This window comes from Nipponia nippon, unplaced genomic scaffold (assembly GCF_047370975.1).
Source record: "Nipponia nippon isolate SJK-2023a ecotype South Korea unplaced genomic scaffold, ASM4737097v1 scaffold_9, whole genome shotgun sequence".
Taxonomy (NCBI): Eukaryota; Metazoa; Chordata; class Aves; order Pelecaniformes; family Threskiornithidae; genus Nipponia; species Nipponia nippon.
In genome coordinates this window covers 38,239,975-38,257,951 of record NW_028262413.1, presented here as the reverse complement: position 1 = coordinate 38,257,951, position 17,977 = coordinate 38,239,975, and the positions used below count along the sequence as shown (strand labels likewise).

General features: G+C 47.4%; 2 protein-coding genes and 1 non-coding gene across 17 annotated transcripts in view; all 3 read right to left on the bottom strand.

The window, feature by feature from the left end:
- Window positions 1-351: 351 nt before the first annotated feature.
- LOC148050279 (uncharacterized) lies at window positions 352-12,997 on the bottom strand. Of its 10 annotated transcripts, XM_087745081.1 has the most exons (7): window positions 12,664-12,997; window positions 11,998-12,109; window positions 8,616-8,659; window positions 8,253-8,421; window positions 2,714-2,803; window positions 1,308-1,651; window positions 352-1,132 (listed from the first exon to the last, which is right to left on the bottom strand). In XM_087745081.1, the coding sequence occupies exons 2-5, from the start codon at window positions 12,015-12,017 to the stop codon at window positions 2,764-2,766; spliced, it is 273 nt and encodes a 90-aa protein (XP_087601207.1). In that variant the 5' UTR covers window positions 12,018-12,109; window positions 12,664-12,997; the 3' UTR covers window positions 352-1,132; window positions 1,308-1,651; window positions 2,714-2,763. The 10 variants fall into 10 exon arrangements, with proteins under 10 accessions (XP_087601207.1, XP_087601204.1, XP_087601205.1 ...); XM_087745078.1 differs by lacking the exons at window positions 8,253-8,421; window positions 8,616-8,659; window positions 11,998-12,109; window positions 12,664-12,997 and adding exons at window positions 1,870-2,017; window positions 3,493-3,628; window positions 4,340-5,245; XM_087745079.1 differs by lacking the exons at window positions 8,253-8,421; window positions 8,616-8,659; window positions 11,998-12,109; window positions 12,664-12,997 and adding exons at window positions 1,870-2,017; window positions 3,493-3,628; window positions 4,340-5,245 and having other exon boundaries at window positions 2,732-2,803.
- On the bottom strand, window positions 2,973-3,103 carry LOC148050280 (small Cajal body-specific RNA 15). Its single transcript, XR_015701734.1, has one exon.
- Window positions 12,998-13,131: 134 nt separating the features above from the next.
- PDE8A (phosphodiesterase 8A) overlaps window positions 13,132-17,977 on the bottom strand; it is a 160,885-nt gene continuing 156,039 nt past the window's right edge. For 5 of the 6 annotated variants that reach the window (XM_087745064.1, XM_087745065.1, XM_087745060.1 and 2 more), the window contains exons 20-22: window positions 16,417-16,581; window positions 15,357-15,486; window positions 13,132-14,592 (exon numbers count right to left, since the gene is read on the bottom strand). In XM_087745064.1, the coding sequence (XP_087601190.1) occupies window positions 14,486-14,592; window positions 15,357-15,486; window positions 16,417-16,581 (402 nt within the window). In that variant the 3' untranslated portion in view covers window positions 13,132-14,485. The remainder of the gene's footprint in view (window positions 14,593-15,356; window positions 15,487-16,416; window positions 16,582-17,977) is intronic. The other variant, XM_087745061.1, reaches the window with a different exon arrangement.

Sequence of the window (17,977 nt, the reverse complement as noted above, 5' to 3'; positions counted from 1 at the left end):
GGAAAAAACAAAAAAACCAACCGAGGCCTTCTGCAGTGCTTGATTGCCCCTACGGAGAAGTCTAAAGCATCATTTTTAGCTTGTTCTTTTTGGCCAGGCTCACCTCCACCTGGGTATATCCTCCACACGCACAGACCTGCTCTCCCCCTCACCCCTGATGCTGTGCCCTTGAAGCTTTGCATGGCCAGCAGGGGCTGGCCCAGCACTCAGCTGGAATGTCCTTGTTTAGGCTTCATTTCCAGACACCAGACAGTCAAGACTGGCACTGCCTGTCAAGCAGGCTTGTCCAGCTCTAAACAGCCTCATGCGTGTATGTCAAAACTACCCGAATTCAATCAAGAGTCATTAACAGAAGCTTTTCCACAGATTTATTGCACATTCATTACAAAAATCATTGGTTCAAGTTTCCATTCTAGGGGATAGTGAGGAACAGGCGGTGACCTCTACAATATGCAGGGTCCCCAAAAATAAACAGAGCCTGGCAAAACTGAAGAGATTGGACATAAAACTGTGTGCCAAAAGCTTGTCTGTTCTTCCCCACATAGCTTAAAAAAGAGTCTCCCCAAAACAGGCTTTGCAGAAAGCATAAAAACAGGAGCTGAGTATGTCATTACGGCAGTGCTTAGTACCCTCTTCTCTTGTGTACCTATTCGTTTTGCAAGCCTCCAAAGAAGATGGGCTTAGCAACACTCAGCTATGCAACTACAGCGTCATTTCTTAGCCTACCAGGAATTCAGAGATTTCCAGGGCAGAAAGGATTGTTACGGTCACTCTGTCAGCCCTCCTGTAAGGCAGGCCAGAGACCTTCACTTGCTATGTCCTGCAGTGAGCACGACGCCTCGTGCCCCACAGACTCAGCCAGCAACCACTGCCAATGCAGAGGGCAGGAGGTGGCCATGTGAGCCCTGCTGACACTGGCAAGGCCACACCAGAGAGCAGCCGCTAAAGCGCTGCCAGGGAATGAAGTGGTGAGATAGCACCACCCAAATTGTTTTAACATCTTTCCCCCCCCCCCCGCTTAAAAATGTATGCCTTGATTCAGGGTCCAACTTCCACCCACTGGCACATGTTTTACCTTTATCTGCCAAAAATCGAGAGCCACACTCTTCTTTTCAAGTAGATACCTGAAAGACTAAAACACGCAAGTGTCAGAGCAGAGGTATGAGGATGTCTGACCCTCCCAACAAAGCCTTTAACGCAGAAAGACTGCTGGTGAACCCGACGATTCTGATGACAGCAGATGTTCTGTTGTGAACAGTCCCACCGCTCCCCACCTACAGCTTTTACTTCAAGTGTTTAAACCATACCTGTCTCCTCGCGCCAGGATTAGCCACTCATCTCGGACGATACAAGAACCCAATCCACACTCTTTTTCAGCTGGTGAACTGCCCTGGGAGTCCCCGGGACTTCACAACCCACCCACAGGACTGCCGCAAGGACACATTTTCTGACCCAAACGCAAGGTGCTCGGACACCCTTGGCGTGGGACTCTACGGGTACCAAACAGCTCTGTCATTACGTTGCCAGCTTGATGAATCTGTTGGAGAATGCAGGCCTGATGGCTGAGTACGGAGCAGCCTGCTCAGCAGAATATGACTCAGTAGCCATTGCCAAGCATGGTACAGGACAGCAAAGACAGCAACAGAACTATCTGAAAAAAGAACAAATACGCAATAACTGGCTACTAGGTTAAAAACAATAGGGGAAATGAGTTTGCATGTTTCTGTTTAATAAAAGCTTCACCTGTCAGCAATAACCCAAGCATTTCCTCCCTTAGGAATCCCAACCCTGTCACTTAAATATTTATACAGCAAAGGAAAAGGCATGAACAACCTGAATTTTTCAAAACCAGCTGTCACTGTGAGTTACCTTTACATAAGTCCTTTACAGGGAGGCCACCACTTCCACTACAGGGTCTAGTGATCGGACCAGTACGTCACCCAAGCTGGAAGTTCACATCAACCTCATCTTTCTGTCTAAGTCCACCAGACAGGGGAAGTGCAGTACATCTGTAAGACTGTAAGGGCCAAACCCTGTACAGAACTGAAAGCTGTATTTGACAGTAAAAGGGGAGTCTCCTACTGAAGCTAAAGGGCATTAACAGGCCCAGCACGGTACCCCACAGCAGACTAATGCCTAAATTTGGTCTATCTGGGATCCTGGGTATAGCACTCATCTTGCAGAGGTGTGTTGAGCTATCAATCTGAGAGCTATTTCTTTCCACTGAAAGGTGTCTCAGATGAGGCAAAACCAGTTCTCATCTCTGGCCTACAGGACTCTGGCTCACTGTTGAACTACATCATGTGAAAGGACAACAGTCAGTCATCTTCTGTGAAGGACAGGAGCCCATGCCTAAAGCTCCGGTATGGGCCACCTGAACCCCACAGGCTGCCCTGCTTTGCAGCAGTGATCTACACATCCCTGCAGAGCTTGCAGCAACAGGAACTGCCAAAGGATGGGATACCCCCAACCATGCCTCAGCCAGCAGCTAACCGGGGACTTTGCCAGGGCTCCCCAAAGGCCCTTGGACTTAAAAGGAGCTACCCTCAAACCCTTTCAGGCTGGGCAAAAAGGATCACTTTTTCCAATTCCCTTATGTTCCCTCTTAATTTAAATTATCAGTACACGTTGTTGCCACTGGAGGGCATCACATGAAGCCCTTTCACAAGGCTGCACCAGTTATCAGGCAGGTTTACACAGAACACACAGTTACCGTTTCCAAACTGGTTACCATAATCCTTCAGCACAGCCAGCGTCCCCTCCTCACCCAGTCCTGGAGCCAGGAACAAAGGGACCCACGGGCCTGCAAGCAAAAACAGACAGGTGAGACAATGTCAAAAGCACAAATACAACAACGGGCAACACAACAGCCCTAAGATATGGTTTGGGGCGTTCGATTCAAATCAAACACACACACCATTTTCTACAGAAACACCCGACTTTTAACTTGCTCTCTCTAATTGCCATTAAAACTTTGTAGGCAGATGAAGTAGGTCCTGACTTTATCTCACAGGCAGGCCTTGTTCTTCCACCATTTAATTTAGGAGGATAGTATCAGTGGAGTCAATATAATGTCACTGGCTCCACTTTCTTAGTCCTCCAGATGAACTGGAAAGAAGCTCCTGGGAATTCTCAGGAACTGACTGTGCTCTCCTCAAGGAGACTGCAGCGCCTAACCACCCAGCCTGCCTTCCTGGCCTGGGAGGCAATTCCCTATTCCTGCCCTCAAACTCAGCTGTACCCTCAGAACTGCCCACTTGTGTTTTCCAGCAGTAACCAGTATTACTCACTCGCAACACACAGCAAAGCAGCCAGGGACCGTGGCAAGGTGCTTCCCGTTCCGCTCAGCGCCCCGACCCCATGGACCCACTGCGCAGTCCTGGGGCAGCCCTCGGCACAACGCTGGCTTTTTGTTACGCTTTCTCTCAGGTGTATTTATGCCAGCGTGCTCAATTGCCAGTATATATTGGGACTCAGCTGTCCTGGCCCCACCTTACTTAAAACTTTTTCCAAGCAGGCTTTGGATATGCAAGCAACAGCGAACTGCTTCATAAAATGGCTGTAAGGCGTTGCGCTCTCTGCCAAACGGGTGCTCATCCCACAGCTGGAGCCGCACAGAAGCGTCTTCCTGCAGAGGCAAAGCTGTGGCTTCAACACAGCGCCAGAAAGGCCGCAGCAGCGAGGAGCGGGGTCCCCCGCTAGGTCCTAAGCCCAAACCCACCGCAGGGCCGGCCACGCCGCCGCAAGCGCCGCCCCAGCCCGCTCCTGCCTGCGGGCGGCAGGGCCCGGGCAGCGCTCACCGGCCGCCCTGGGGAAAGGGCTGCGGGCAGAAGCGGCCCTTCACCAGCCCGGCACGGCCACGGCGGGAGGCGCGCCGCGGCGGCGGGTCCCGTAGGGCGACACGGGAGTCACGGGAACGAAGGCAGACGCAGGGAGAGCCGCGCACGCCGGAGCGGGGAGGCCGGGCGTGACAGGGCGCCCACCGCGCAGGGGACCCGCTCGGGCGGGAAGGAGACGGGGCCCGGCCCGGCCCGGCCCGGCTCCGCGGGGCAGCCTCCCTCCCCTCCCCGCCCGCGCCGCCGCCGGGTCGCTCTCAGCGGGGCCTTTACGTGACCCGCGAGCCGAGCGAGGGCGGAAACCGCCGTCCCTCGCAGGAGGCCGCTCCCGAGCGCCGCATGGCGCCGCCGCGGGCCCGGGCCGAGCCCCGCCGCCGCTCTCCCGCCGCCGGCCGGCCGCCCTCGGCCGCCCAAAGCCGCCGCGGGCAGGGCGGAGGAGAGGCCGCGCCGGAGCGGCGGCCCGGGCAGCCCCCGCCGCCATGAGGGCTCCCCTCCCGCCTCACCTCGTGCCGCCGCCATTTCCTGCGGGCGGAGGCCTCGCGCCGAGCCCCCGCCCCGCGCCGCCGGGAGGGGCCGCCCCGCGCCGCTTCCTGCCCCGGGCGCGGCAGGGGGGCGGGGGCCGCCTCTTTTCCGCGCTTGGATCAACGCGACGGCGCAGCCGGGCGCCGGGCGGGCGCTGCCGTCCCTCCACCGGCCTGGCCGTGGCCCAGCGCGGGGCGGACGCCTCGTGTTTCGCTCTGGGTGGGAGCTCTGTCCCGGCGCCTCCCCGCCGGCCGCTGGCCACGCGTGGGGCGGGGGAGCGCGGTGGCGGCGGCCGTGGCCCCCAGCCCTGCCGCCGCCTGGCCCGGGGGGAGCGGGAGCCGCCCGGGCTGCGCCCGCCTGCGAGGAGGCGGCCGGTCCGGGGCGGCCCAGGAGCTCCGGCCGAGCCGCGCTGGCCCTGCGGCCCCTCAGCTCCGTGCCGCGGCGTTCTCCGGGAAGGCGCCGACCAAGCGCGAGTCCGCCACGCGCTGCGCCCTGCCTCGCGCCGGCCGGGCGACGGAACGGGTTTTTCCAGCGATGGCTCTGGCTGTGGCTCATTTGTTGCCTCTAGCAGCCCTCTCCCAAACGCCACCATCTTGTGCAACACCTGCTTATCTCGTCCATCTCCTTTCTTTCCGATAACAAGTGCTTGGCCCTGCAGATTTCAGCATGTGAACAACATCCTGCTACTGGGTCGGGCGAGCGATTGCCTTTCCCCCGGGGCCCTGCCCCGGGCACGGCTCTGGCACGGCTGCAGCAGAGCCACCAGCTCTTGGTGCACGGCTCTGGCACAGCTGCAGGAGAGCCACCAGCTCTCGGTGCATGGCTCTGGCACGGCTGCAGCGGAGCCACCAGCTCTCGGTGCACGGTTCTGGCATGGCTGCAGCAGAGCCACCAGCTCTTGGTGCACGGCTTTGGCACGGCTGCAGGAGAGCCACCAGGGCCCTGCCCCGGGCATGGCTCTGGCATGGCTGCAGGAGAGCCACCAGCTCTCGGTGCCCGCAGCAGCCGCTGGGTTTCCGCCAAAGCTGCTGCGTTATCTCGGCCCCTGGGGCAGGTGGTCCATGGCTCCCAGATCTGCCTATGTGGACACCCACCATCCGGGCTGGGCTGGGCCAAAAGTAGCAGGTGGAGTCCCTCTCTTTGGAGGTATTTTGCAGCCAGTCGGATACGCTCAAGGTTTCTCTCAGTCTCTAAACAAAATTCCATATGTTCCATCTATGGTGTTGGGAAGCACGTGGTCAGGAAATGCCTGGGGCCACCCTGACACCCCCTGCCCTGGCCCACTCCCATGCTGACCTGAACGCTGCAGCCAGGCTGCTGGAGCAAACCTATTTATTGTGCCTGTGCAGTGAGAGTCAGATGTATGTCACGGCCTGTGTAATAAAACACTTGATGAAATGAACATTGAATAGCTTCGCCATCTACAATCTGAGTTGGTAAAGCTTGCTTATAGCAAGACTCAGTAGCAGCCCTGCTTGCCTTCACTCCTTTGGTGTGGCTTTTCCTGCCTCCAGGAAAGCACCTGGTGCATTTAGTATGGGCCTAGGCTTTGGGAGAGCGTCAGTATCCTCAGACTGACTCGTTTCATGCCTTCCAGGTTGGCCTACCACCAGGCAGGCTGGCCAGCCCAACCCGAAGCCTTATTTGTGTGTTTGCCCCTGTCTGCCGCAGTGCGTGGTTAGGAGGGCCCAGCACTCACAAAGCTGCAGCTCGCGCTCTCCTCTGGGCCAGCTGCGCTCCTGGGTTTCATCGCGCTCCTGATCCTTCGGGGCCTCCCAGGACCACCAAAGGCAGGAAAAACAGCCATGGGAGGGAAAGCTGGGGAGTGATGGATGATACGGCTGAGCGCAGAGGCAGCTGTCGCAGGTAGGGGCAGGCCGCTGGGCTTCATTCATAACTTTTTATTCTTGCACAAGGCAAAGAAATAGCCAGAGGTAAAGAGCAGTAGCCGTAAACCACCACTGCAGTCTCTGTATTCTGGTGGTAACAAAGCTCTGCTTGGCCTCAGCAAAAGAAAAGCAAATTGCTCATCAGACTCCTCTTCCAAGCAAAGTAAACACTTTGCCTCCTGCCCTTGAAATGGCTTATCAAAGAGCAATATCTCATCAAAGCCTCTTTCAAACCTGGGCTAACTACTGTTCGTGCTGTTATTAACTGGAGGCAATTTGGGAAGGGGAGGTAGGGGGCTTTGATTCCTCTGACATGAAAGCTTTAAAGAAGAGAAAGAAGTCAGAGTATCGACCTGTGATGTCGTAGCATACAGATAAGAGCCTAGCTGTCATTTTTGCCTGCAGAGCCTCACCGTGACTTCAACGGCCTGACTGTGGGGTAGCTCAAGCCTGATTTATGAACTGCAGTTTTCCCCCTTGGGTCCCACAGAGCACAACCTTTCCTCCTCTCCCAACACCCCACAAAGGCACGGAGAAAAAGTCACGTTGCTTCCCCTACAGGGAAGCACATGGTCTACAGTGATGATTTATTAAGCCCCAAATTTCTGAGCATGCCCAAAGAGATCACTTGCATTGCCGTACAGGAAAGGACACTTACGAAGCAGTCTGACTTCCTCACAGCCCGTCAGACGTGAAAGAAAACCTTTGTTCCTGGTGGAGAATTTCAAATTCAGCATCATCATTGTTACAACCTGTTCTCTTCCTTTGCATTCCTCTGTCTATGCATTAACCCTAGAGTTAATATCTGGTTCTTAAAAGAGTTAAATAAGCCAAAAGGTCAAAGTATAGACAGACAAAAATACAAATACGCATGCAAAGATCTGTTTAAATTAGAAGCTGATATTACTTTTTGCTTGTGCTGCCCATGGAAAAGCAACCATTGGCTTTTAGGCTGTGTGGTGCCCTCGCATATTGCTGGTTTATCTGCTTGACCCTGGGTGAGCTCAGTTGTGCAGCTGTGAAGAGCAGGCCTGTGCGGGTGGGCTCTCCGTGCTTACAGCACTAGTATCGAACTGAAGAAAAGCTCAGGGAACAGCTGATCAGAAGAGGTGGGAATACATCTGAACTTTGCTCAGGCAAGGCACCGTGGCATTTCGGGTACAGACTATAATAATGTGACCATGAATTTGCAACCAGTCTCAGGGCAGACTTCCTTCAGAAAGCCAAAATTATCTAAGAGGTGGACCCGTGGGTAAAAAATAACACTTAAGAGGCAGATTATGAACTGAACTAAGCCAATGAAACTTCACCAAAATCAGTGTGTTGGGAAGGTTTTTTACTTGGAAGTCCTGAGGTGGGACTACTGGTGGGCAGATGTTTCTCTGTGGGATGCTAAGTGGGAAAAAAAACCCCAAAGTCCCTTTTTTCAGAGCACCTTCTAGAAACACCATTGACTCTTGTTACAACAAAAGCAACACAAATACCACTTTGCTAATACATACGGAGCCAGACTTAAACATGTCACTGATATTTACTTAACAAATATTGTTAGGTATGTACCCTGATGCGGTTCAAAGAACACTTGTTTATTTAAAACAGCTTATTTTAAAACAAGGCTTTTTGTTTTCTTTCTTTTTTTTGTTCCTGGCATGATAAAGCAGCTAAAACTTTCTGCCTTCTGACCTTGGCTTGTCAGAGATTTGTCATAACAGGGGACATAACAGCGTATTTGCACTGAGTCTGCCAGCATGGATTTTCAGGGGCTGGGAGAGGCTGCTCACTTCTAGGGCTCAGTTGTATGGTGAGGAGAATTTCATTCTGCTCTCAAGATGTCCTGAAAACTGTCTATTCATGCAGCTGGAGTCCTTCTCCCTAACTATCCCCAAAAGCTGGGTCTGATGTTACGCGAGCCATTCCCAGCCCAGCCTCGGTGGGATGGCTGGGCATCTTGCCTGTTTCTCAGCACTTACATTCATGCTATATCATTGCAGTCTTTCTTACTTACGGTAAACAGCGTCTGAAATAGCTGGCACCACCCGCCGCTGGGGACAGGCGCTGGGACTCCGTGTGCACGCGCCGATGGCACTCGGCGCTCCCGGGAGCCTCACTGAGGTCAGGACAAAGTGGGGAGGGAGGACGGATTTCTGGCTTCTCAGGAGCTCTGACCAGTATCTCTGCAAAGCGGCAGTGACAAATTGTTATGAAAGCACATGCTTTCTAAATTTCTGTTCCCACTGTTTCTGAAAGTCAGCATGGTTCAACCCAGAGCCCTCAGCAGCAGCCTGGCAGCCCCCAGGGCTAGGCCAGCATTTGCCACAGGGTGGAGGCCAACAAGCCACTGTGCTTCCTTGCAACTTGTTTTACCCACCTGCGAAAGGGCTCTGTGGGTCTTCTTGTAAAGCACTTAGGGACCTGTAAAGGAAAAATTTCATTTTCTGTAAAGAAAAATATCACAAGCAAAGTAACATCTTTTTTTTTTAGGCAAAAAGGGACAGTTCTTGCTGGAGGTGCAAAGCAATATTCCTCACACATTCCACACTGCAAATACCAAGGGAATCTCATCAAACATATTCCATTTCATCTTTAGGCTGAAGACAAAGCTGTATCTCCTCCCAAGGAACTGGGGAGCTGCAGGATCACGAGGATGACGTCATTCTACTTCGTTATAAAACATGCTGCACACTGAACTTGGCGCTCAGCATGCCCAGGTTGAGCTAAGAGCTAATGTAATGAACTCTGGGGAAGGATTTACATCAAATACCACTTTGGAATATTAAAGACAGGACCAACTTCTCACTTGAATAATTACACACTGGCTAAACTCATCCGTTCATTTAAAAAACAGACAATCACCTTTTTCACTCCCTCTCTAAAACTGTGTGTGTTGCTGTGCTATTTCACTACCTCAAGAGAAACCTGTGTGATTAAAGGATGAAGTAACTTCTGTTAATTACCATGGGCTGAACTAAGATTAGTCTTAGCTCTAGCAATGACTCTTGCCACTCGAGGGGGGGAGCAAGCAAACCAAGAAAAGAGAGATTCAAATTTCAACAAGTGTCCACAGCTGCTTGTATTTGCTAACATAACCCCAAAGGCAGAGGTGCCTGCGAACACTCCTGAACTTCAATTTGTATGTGGGAGTACAATACAAAAGACCTTGCATACATATTCACGCTGTACACAGTAGCAATGCAGTGCTCACAAGCTGTTTTAGTTAATTATGTTTGTATTCTCCTTCTGCCTGTGGATACCAGTGTAAGGTGTTCAGCCATTACAGGGTATTTTTCGAGGGTCGCTTTAACTTGAATCAGAAAAGGATTTTCTTGTGGTAAAAGTTGTAAGCAGCAAGTGTCAGTTTGAAAGGCAGAATTTAGTCCCACCATTACGGCTATGTGTTCGAGGGAGATCCACAGCGGTGGAAGTTAAGGGAAGGACTCCTAGCAAATGGGATCAGAAGAAAAATGAAAGACACAGAAGCTGAGAGGGAAAAAGTGGAACATCAGAAGACCAGAAGGCTGTCTCCTGGCCTGAGAAAGACTTGCTGTTAAATCACAGGGAGGGCTTGAAGGTCCAGGACTTCAAAGGTGTTTAGAAGCCTCAAACTCATTTTGCTTAGTGGCTCTGGGTGCCCTGGCCTTTTCTAACTCAGTTGCCTTGCTTGTTAAAGAGGATGCTAGCACATAGCTTCGCAGGGTTTGCGAAGCTAAGTTCACTGAGGTTTGTGTGGGAAGTGTGGGAGGAGATTCTTAAAGATGTTAAACAACGGAAAAAAAAGAAAACATGAGACACTTTGCCCTCGTAACATTCATAGCAGGCACCGAGAGAAAGCATTCAGTGGAGTTACAACACAGAAGTCCTTTGCCCACAGAGCCAGAGCTTCAGCAGAACAAAAAATAGCTGAAGCACCTGGCCATCCCCTTTGTTCTGAACCAGCAGTACAGGCTGCACAGGGACACGGCAGTAATTTAAGAGCTCGTTTTCTGCATCCAAACATCATGTCAGGATGAAATGCAATCCATTCTGCTATCATTTAACGAGCACCCCTGGGATCACTGTACCTTGGAGGCATGATGTCACACGTCAACAGAGAGATTATTTGTTTTAAAGCCTGTGAATAGCCCTGAGACTTCATTTCAAAGTGCTCCACACAGAGTCATGACTCAAACCCTTCTGGTCTCACAGAAGGGCACAACTGACTACAGTTTCCCTGAGCTGTTTCTGAGCATCCTGTAAGGGATTAGTAGATACTGAATTTTATTATCCTTTCTTCTATGTAGGAATGGCTTTGTCATTGCTTCAATTCCTTCATGTTCATGACACATTTTCTTAAGGGTCATATCAATGATGTCTCTACTGAGCCAAGCAGAGACAGCCACCGCAAAAAGCACTGCAATAAAACCCAAGGCATTCATTCAATTTCAGGTGATTTTTAATTTATTTATAGCCATTGGGAAAATCATAGTATGAAAGCCATCTTCAGACCTGTGACAAGGTAGCTGTGGACGACACCTGTCTGGTTTCTCCTTCTGTAAGAATAAGCAACTATTACTCGGAATTTTCTACCTGTCCCTTGAAGGGACCAAGATACTCATCTAGGGCAATTTGCTGAGGAGCCAACATTTTTTTTACCAGATCATAATAGTTCAGACTCATGTGGGAGCAACTAATGTGATACCCAGGTTTAGCAGCAGTATTACCTGATTGAAAATATGCAGCATGGAAAATAGAGCCAGTCATTCTGAATGGGTCATTTAATGCTGAATTGCTGAACCTTATTCAGTTTTAAAACACAAAGCTTTAAGATTAAAACCCCAGAGGTGCATAAAGGACCTCTCCTTCATCACATCTACATTGGAATTTACTCTTGTATTAGCATTAAAGCAAGAACAAATGAAAAGTGCAGACACTGTATAAGACTGCCAGCCTGTCTGAAATTGGGAATAGCTTCAATCATACTCTTCCAGTTTATTCCAGTGTCTCCCTTCCATGGTGAAGGACCATCAGTAAAGCCCTGGTTTCTGTCCCAAGCAGAGCTCCATCACTGAGTGACAGTTCCAAAAGCATAGGAAGAGATACTAAACTGGAAAGGGCTCAGAGCACAGGGCAATCTAATCTCGGAGAAGAAAGGAAGGGGATCTGGAATGGCTGAAGAGTTTGCAGTGGGATCCAAAGACATCTGGATCCTGGAGCGATGAATATCACATTAGAGCTATTACTGCTCCACAGCAAGGCCCTTCCTGCTGCACGGGCAGCAGCCTCGAATCGCCCTCGCTGAACCTGCACAGAAGGCTTGAGAGGGGTGGCTTGTAGAGAGAAGCTCAGTGGGAAGAGATCTTAGGTGAGATCAGGCATGGTGGTTCCAGACTTTAATTATAATCTGTCCCTGGCAACAGCGAAATTTAGATGGACAACAGAATGAACAGAGCTGCATTCAGTGGCTGCAAATCAGTGTTTTATGTTAAGTGAAATTATTGTACACCAATATGGACATAAATCTGGCTGATGATACAGATTTAGTTGATTAGCACAGCTCTACACTCCAAGTAATGGCATTAAAGATGCAGTGTGAATTTCAGGGAATTAATCATATTGATCATATCTTTTCAATGATGATGCATCAGGCATTTTTATACCAGATTAAATTAACTGCTTTTACTATTCATTAATAGAACCCAGAATATTAACTATGCTTATGAAGAAATATTTTTACCCCCTTCCTGCAGACATTCTCTGGGCCCATATGCTGTTACCTTTCCTCTCCTATCCTCATTGCACCAGGTAAGTGGAGGAGATACTGACGGTGTGATGCAGCTTCCCTCTAATGGAGCCAGAGTGGCTTTTCCTTGAACTAGGCACAGGAGCCTGCATGCAATAGAAGAGATTAACGCCAGGTGGCAAATTACAGCTGATTACAATAGGTGCATGTATAGCGAAAGATAATGTAATATTGTCAGGAAAAAACATATCTGGCAGCCAACTCTCCCTTTCCTTGCATGTTCCCTTTGAAAATAGGATACTTGAGTTTTTTCAGCCTTCAATGGAAATATATCTGCACCTTCATTATCGACTGTAGAACCCCTGGAATATCAACAAGGACCTCTGTCCTACTATTGTCAGTGAGACAGTGGCACGGTCAGGGCCCTCCTAGGCAGGATCTGAGCCCTACCGGCTTAGGCAGCATACACGCATCGATGAACTAAAGGAAATTATGAAAGGGAATTCCCTATAACCTGAATTCTGTGTAGGAAGGGAGAGCACACAAGCAGGGTAAGGGCAGCACCGGCAGAAAGGCATGACGCAAACATGAACAGTAGTAAGGTACAAATGGTGGTGGCCCATGAGTCTCACTGGCTTGGAGATGAAGGAGAAACACAGAAACAGGCAACACCTGGACAGGTCACCTGTTCCTTTCTTACCTGCTTTAAGGCTCCTACTGCTGCAGTCCCTGAACTGCTCCATCATCCACCTCTCCCCTGCTTGTGCTTGTTCAGGAATGGTTCAAAATGTCTCTACAAGTCAATTGCCTCTGCACTGACAATAGTCAGCAATTCTTTCAGTGCTTTTGGAGTGCCTTTCTCCCTACCGGGAAGGCTGACAGGATGCTCTTCTAGTCCTTTAGTGGAATACAGCGTGGCACTGCTTTTAGCTGTGAAGAGACTTGTCCAAGGGCACACAAGGGTTTGATGGGCTTGTCAAGGGCAGGCCACAAACCCAGGGGCCTGCCAGCCATACCTTTCATCACCCTTGTGCCAGTCCAACCCCCTCAACTCTTCCCTTCCCCAGACAGCAAGTATCTTAGTTATTTTTAAAAGAATTTCACGTATCTTAGTCTGCAAACCACAAAGTAGATATACGTTTCAAATGAAATGGCTAGGACTTTGACACTTCTTAAAATATACATTTTATTATTTTCTGGTGTTTGCTATGAAGATTTCATTCAAATTGTGAAGGTACACACCCTTTACAAACTTCTTGAGTCAAAGGTTTTTGTTGGTGGTTCTGTTTCTTTCATGTCAGAGGAAAATACATAGGCTATAAAATGGTGAAATTCATTAGATGTTTAGTATTACCTCTTCATATATGCTGTGGAATGCTTTGTAGAAATACTATATAAAATAAGGCAGACTTTGACAGGGAATTCAGTCATAAAATTTCATGGGAGAAAACAAAAAGTTCCAACATATTATTATTTTTTGTAGCCAAGGGAAGATCAGGAGGTCGTCACTGGTTTGTGGGAAAACTACTGCAGTTCTGGTGCTCAGACAGTATACATTTCTTGTTTATTCTACTATTCTCAAGTGAGACCTTTTCAATAAAACTTATTTTAATTAACATAAATCAGACAATATTTAAACATACACATCTATCCTTACAGTGCAATAAAAATGTATCATTGTATAGTACTTTGTATTTGCATTATGAAAATAAAAGGTCTGTACATCAATTAAATGTATATTAATGAGTATGAATCATGTAAATTTGTAATGCATCTAAAGTTGGCTTTGGCTTTTAAGTATTTATAAATTCATAGAAAATATTGAACATCTAACAAAATAAATAAAACATATCATTTTAATCATAGATGCTAACGATCAACCTCAAAAATTCTTGTGTTATTTTTTACATTTGCTACTAAATTTCTTAGAGAGAACTCACTTTCAGTAGTGCTCAGAAGTGAATGATTGCACCTTCTGTGATGTGAAAAAAATAGAGTACATCTATTTTTCATAGATCAAAAATTCCTTCAGAGAGTTGCATTTTAAATGTCTGATTGTTCTATGTAACTGTCTTAAGTGCTTATAAAAAGCATGTAGCTTTCTCATAAAAGCTGTGAGTCTCTATTAATAGGTATTTCTTTTTCACTTGCAGGATTGAGGATTAAGCAAAATCTTCTAGTGAATGTCCTTTTTATGAGGATTCTTCAAGGTCTTCCAGCTTCACATACTGGTATGAAGATACCGCAAAAATATGTTCACTAATAAACCCTCTTCAGTACTAGTACTGCAGCAATCCAGTGTAATTCCACTTGGTAGGCTTATTTCATTGGAGTCCACACATGGTAGTTTGTGGAAGTCAACTGCTGACCTCATGTTCTCTTGAATTTGAAAGTTCCCCAAGCGCATGCGCTAGCCTTACTGTAATACTGAAGAGACCAAAACAAATCTGAAATCATATGAACAGAAGTGAGCTTGAATAAATATGCATCTGGTTAGTAAATTACACACCATGGCCTAATTGCTATTCTGGTGGTGGTCGAAGGCTCCGCAGCTTCCTTTCATCTAGTCCTTTCCAGTATTTAAAGTTATTATCCAGATGCTGCATCAAATTTGGCAGGTCTGCAAATGCTAGGGAAGAAAGGGCAGAGTGTATTTAGTTTGCAGAATTGAAACAGTCACATGATTCTGTCTGCTTAAATATCACTTGAAATGTCTGGGCAACTGTGTTAAGTAGGAAAGCTTAAATCTGTCATACTGATACTTGAAATGGTTTTGGCTGTATAGCTCTCATCACTCATGTATCACTCAGGCCACTGAGAACAGTTCTGTAAGTCTACTTAATACTGGTATTGCAAGTCCCAGCAAAGGGACCCAGTTTTCCAGGAAGGGCACAGCTAATTATGCTTGTAATTATTCTACTTCATCCAATCTCAGTCACATGTCATGATCTGGCATTCAAGAGAGTCACATTTCCGACCACTTTCACCACGGAGGCAGCACTTGGAAGGAAATAGCTGCTCCCTCAAGCAGTTTCCAGACTGTAGAAATCTGTCTTGAAGAATAACTGATATTAACATGGACAAAATGACTGTGCCCAAAGTGCTATCAAGGAGAATATGTTCTGTTCTCCATTTACAGAGAAGCAAGTTTAAAACAAAAAAAGTTCAACACTGCCTGAATCTAATATATTAAAGAGAAGCCACAAGAATGGCCTGTAGAAGTATCAAAATACTTCTAAGCAATAATGAAGTTATTAAGCTTACTTGAACTGCAGAAATCTTCCCTTTTCTCCCCCTTTCTTTAGGAGCCATAAGAAACCAATTTTATATCACAGTAGTTTCAAATGTTCACAAAATAGTTATCGTCAGGAAATATAGCAGAATTTTGCTTACCATCCCAGGCATCAAACATATCAGTAATGAAGTAATCAATGAATGATATTTGGGATTTGGGGATGCTGCAAGTATTTCTGTCAAAAACTGGCATCACAACAGGCAAACCTTGCCTCTTTTCTTCATCAGTCTGCAAAAAACACTCTTGTGATTATTCACCTAAGACACATTCTGTTAATGGGCTGCTTCTAGCAGCAGATTGTTTGGCATTGACTAAAGCATGCAACTGCTAAATAAACAGAGGAACCTGGATAAATCTGAAGAAGCAGCAGTTTCATCTTAAGCACCTAGTCACCTAGGTTTCAGCGAAACAGCAGACTAATAGTGCCTTCCAGTGTTTCCCACAAAGCGATACATCTGCCTCCTGCATCTACACACAAAGCTGACCCTCAGTAACTTCACACGTTACTGATTAAGTTATGACTGCTTCAGAGCTAAAAGATGCTCAACCATTTTCAATCTCTGATGGAAGCGACAATCTGTACAACTCAGAGATGGCAAAATATCTTCTTTATCCTCTTTTTCCCCCCCACTGAGGTACCAAGTCCCAATTGCAGTATTTGGTCTATGACCTGTAATAATGACTCTGCCCCCTCCTTCTCCCCATCTTCCTAAAACCTTTCTTCAGCACAGTGTGCTAAGGTCTTACAGCATTTCTTGGAGTGAGTGCTGTTTCCATGCTGACACTAGGACCTGATGATCCTGTTCTTGAGGCGCAGCCAGCATGTGGGTACACAAAAGGCACCCTTCCTCTGCCTCTTGTGATGGGAATGTAGTTGCAGGCAAAACTCAAAAAGCCCAGCTCCAAACTGAACAATTTGAAAGCTTACATTTTTAAAAAACTGCACTGTAGGAGTTGTCAGCTTTCGTCTGTCAGAAGGCATCTAGTCTTGTATCGGCATGAGTAATAGCCCATCATTTCAAATAAAAACGTTGTTATATTTCACATTACGTAATGCAGCCTTAGATGTTCTGGGACACTGGCAGTATATGCACCCTTCTCTTCCCTTTTAAAGAGATGCTCACCTGGAATTTCAGCAGCCCATTTTAGCTGCCTTACCTGTGCAAAGTACTCCTCAGAGATGCGTCCAGCCCACTCTATACACTGTTCTATGGGTCTGCATGGATTGGAAATGTCAGCACACTTTATCAACATGCGTTTGATAAGGATACGGTTTTCAGGAGATGTGAGAACAGTTTTGATTGACTCTCCATCACCATTATTCTGTAACATTTAAGAATTAAAAACAATCCATTAGCAAGGTCTCTGTGCACTTACTCAACAGCTTTGTGCCTTGGGAATGCTTTCAGCAGATCTTACAGGGATCAGTCCTGCTACTGGCTACCATATTTGATGTCCAACCAAATTTATGGGGGGATTATGAATGTTAGCCACAGCTCTGAACTAGCACTGAACTCCAGTTTCTGGATTCAGTCACTGTCTTTGTGACAGATCTCTTGGGCATCTTTGGAAAGTCATCTAATCCCTCTGTGCCTTATCTGCCTCCTTGAAAGTGTGGAGAGGATCCATTCATCACTACACACATAGAGATGAGCACTGTGTAGGCAGAAAAATTTAAATCTCTGCTGAAATCCAAGGATTAATGGACTTGCACATTAAGAGTGGAATAGCTGGTTTAAAAAAAAAGACTGACCCAAGATGCACGGTCATCCTCTGCACGCAAACCTCATCAGCGTGAGCATCAATCATTCTGCCAGCACTGCTACTATTAGGAGAGTCAGATCCCACATTGCCTCCCAGGCATGCTCCTCATTCCCTTCCACTGGACCCATGTTAGCCCATCAGTCTCTCACCTGACTGGGAATTTTTCTTTCTGAGAGTTTATCAGTATTAAAGCAATACATTAGAAACATGCTTCTGAACAGCCTCATCTTTCCTCTGCAAGTCTAGGAAAGTTTTCAGCCCACACACAGCTTATATTTGGTTCCCAGGCTGCACATATAAGCGTGTCAACGGTACTCTTTATTTGGAGCCGGTATACAGCTAATGTGAGTAAAGGCTCTGATGATCCAGATTAGAAGCTATTTTCTGTGGAGCTCTGATGATGTAAGTTTCCAAGGACAGAGATTCAGGATTAAAATATCTTAAAAAATTACCTATAAGTACAACATTATTACTTGACTCTTTAGGGATGGGTAGGTACAGAAATTTACAACACCATCTACTCAGAATAGAAACTCTTTGAAGCAAGGAATATACTAGACTTCCCTGGCACCTAACAAGGTCTTGGTCTATAGTCAGAGCAGTGAAGAAGTAACAGTAGCAATAATGATAATGATAACGATAATGATAATGATGTGCCACCAGTTCCTGCAGTATTTTGTACGAAGGGGGAGATACAAAGCAGCAGAAACATTCTGACCTTTTATTAGGACATATTTTTCAGAAGAAAGTTCTTGTGGGGAAGAAAGTTTTTCCTAAAGGAAGAAACTGACAACAACAACAACAACAACAAAAATTATTTGGTAGTGTACTGGCTCAGAAACACCAGCTCCACAGTTCTCACCAAAATGAGATTTCCGAACCAATTCTTTTCCGTCATTTTTAGATATGTGGAAGGGAAAATACAGAGGAAACAAAGTGAGGTGCATACATCTCC

Bases quoted from the DNA above. Each gene is read 5' to 3' on its own strand.
- LOC148050279 (XM_087745071.1), bottom strand. From the start codon at position 4,950: ATGGTGGCGTTTGGGAGAGGGCTGCTAGAGGCAACAAATGAGCCACAG. The intron at 3,629-4,339 runs GTGAGGCGGGAG...TTGCCTCTGCAG, and splicing joins GGAAATGGCGGCGGCACGAG to GAAGACGCTTCTGTGCGGCT. The intron at 2,804-3,497 runs GTAAGGTGGGGC...TTTTGCTTGCAG, and splicing joins CTGCTTGGAAAAAGTTTTAA to GCCCGTGGGTCCCTTTGTTC.